The sequence below is a fragment of the Myotis nattereri genome, assembly GCF_964212035.1.
Source record: "Myotis nattereri genome assembly, chromosome: 1".
In the NCBI taxonomy this organism is placed as follows: domain Eukaryota; kingdom Metazoa; phylum Chordata; class Mammalia; order Chiroptera; family Vespertilionidae; genus Myotis; species Myotis nattereri.
Window position 1 is genome coordinate 131,123,042 of NC_138075.1, and position 2,105 is coordinate 131,125,146.

At 59.9% G+C, this 2,105-nt stretch overlaps 1 protein-coding gene across 1 annotated transcript; it reads left to right on the forward strand.

Moving 5' to 3' along the window:
- Positions 1-732: 732 nt before the first annotated feature.
- Positions 733-1,578, forward strand: LOC308527010 (ubiquitin-conjugating enzyme E2 R1-like; the record flags this gene model as incomplete). Its single annotated transcript, XM_081102321.1, has 1 exon — positions 733-1,578. One exon carries the CDS (start codon positions 733-735, stop codon positions 1,435-1,437), a length of 705 nt encoding a protein of 234 aa, XP_080958447.1. The 3' UTR covers positions 1,438-1,578.
- Positions 1,579-2,105: the final 527 nt, after the last annotated feature.

The following is a 2,105-nucleotide window of genomic DNA, read 5'->3' on the forward strand; positions in this document are numbered from 1 at the left end:
CCGGTCCAAAGAGCAGCAGTCGCGCGAGCAGCCCACCCCCATCCGAGGAGCAGCAGCCTTGCAATCAACCTGCACATGTCCAAGGAGCAGTAGCCCCACAAAGAGCCCACCACATCAGAGGAACAACAGCAGTGTGAAGCCAGCCCCCATCCAAGGAACATCAGCCTCCTGATCAGCACACACTCTCTCTGGGGAACAGCAGCTGTGTGAGAAGCCTCCCCCCCACCAGCCAGAGGAGCCACCATGGCTGTGAACAGCACCCACCAGAGGAGCTGCTGCCAACTGAGGAGTAGCTGCTACCACAACTGCCCGAGGAGCAACCACAGACCGAGGAGCCACAGCCACCCACGGAGCTACCGCTGAACGACTCAACATCTACATCTGTAGGTGAGATCAAACATGGGTAGACAAGGAAACCCCCAAAGGAAAGAAAAGGAGGACGCGCCAGAAAAGCAGCTAAGTGAAACAGAGGCGTGCAAAATGCCAGAAAAAGAATGCAGAATAAGGGTCCCAGAGTGCATTAAACAGATGGAGAAAATAATCAACAACTTAGAGCGAGTGGATCGCTCGGGGGTCGTGGGCGGCGGCGGCGGCGGCGTAGAGGAGGAAGGCGGCGGCGGCCCCGGCGGCGCCCCCCCGGCCGGCGCGCGGCCCGACCCGGCCCGCGCCCCCGCGGCGGCCCCGCCACCCATCGCGCCCCTGCTCCCGGGCTCCTCCTCCGCCGCCGCCGCCATGGCCCGGCCGCTGGTACCCAGCTCACAGAAGGCGCTGTTGCTCGAGCTCAAGGGGCTGCAGGAGGAGCCGGTGGAGGGCTTCCGGGTGACCCTGGTGGACGAGGGCGACCTGCACAACTGGGAGGTGGCCATTTTCGGCCCCCCCAACACCTACTACAAGGGCGGCTACTTTAAGGCACGCCTCAAGTTTCCCATCGACTACCCTTACTCCCCACCAGCCTTTCGGTTCCTGACCAAGATGTGGCACCCCAACATCTATGAGACAGGGGACGTGTGCATCTCCATTCTCCACCCCCCAGTCGATGACCCCCAGAGCGGTGAGCTGCCCTCGGAGCGGTGGAACCCCACCCAAAATGTCAGGACCATCCTCCTGAGCGTCATCTCCCTCCTCAACGAACCAAACACCTTTTCCCCAGCTAACGTGGACGCCTCTGTGATGTACAGGAAGTGGAAAGAGAGCAAAGGCAAGGACCGGGAGTACACAGACATCATCCGGAAGCAGGTCTTGGGGACCAAGGTAGACGCGGAGCGGGATGGTGTAAAGGTGCCCACCACGCTGGCTGAGTACTGCATGAAGACCAAGGCCCTGGCGCCCGATGAGGGCTCAGACCTCTTCTACGATGACTATTACGAAGATGCCGAGGCTGAAGCTGACAGCTGCTTTGGGGACGATGAGGATGACTCTGGCAACGAGGAGTCCTGACACCATGTCCCGCGCCGAATAAACTTACAGATTTTACCTCACCAGGCCCAGACTCTGTGGGCTCTCGGGCACCTCCTGACGCCGAGACTACCTCAGGGAGGTGGCTCTGCTCTTGCCTTGTCTCCTTGGTCTCGCTTTCCTTCTCCCATGTTTGTTCTGGGTTTTCCTCTGCTTCAGAGAGGAGGGGCCCCATTAGTGCTGGGCACCTGGTGGGCCTTGGGGCAAAGGTGGCCTGAGGGCCCGTACTCCAGCCCTGTCTACTGGAGCCAGAGACTTGGGGCTCCCAGCTCATGAGTGGACAGATTAACTTGTCGTCACCTCTTCTCTCGGCTTTGGTTTGTTTGGAATCTAAATAAAACAACTTTATGAGAAGCCCAGATACCAACCTTTCCTTGGCCTCCCCAAGGACTACAGGGTACAGTGGCCGGGCCTGATGCCTGCGGCACCTAAGTGCATGAAGCCCAGGGGCAGGCCTAGCAACTGGGTGCACTCCTGAGGCTGAGGATGTGGGCCCAAGGTCCTGAGCCCTAGGCTGGAAACAACTTGCCACCTCCAGCCCTCAGGTGGCTCCACCCTACTGCCTGCAGACGCTGCACCCAGTGTCACCCAAGCCTCTGACTTTATTTCTGTGTAACTGAAAAGCCTGGAGCAAACTGGATCCAGGGTCC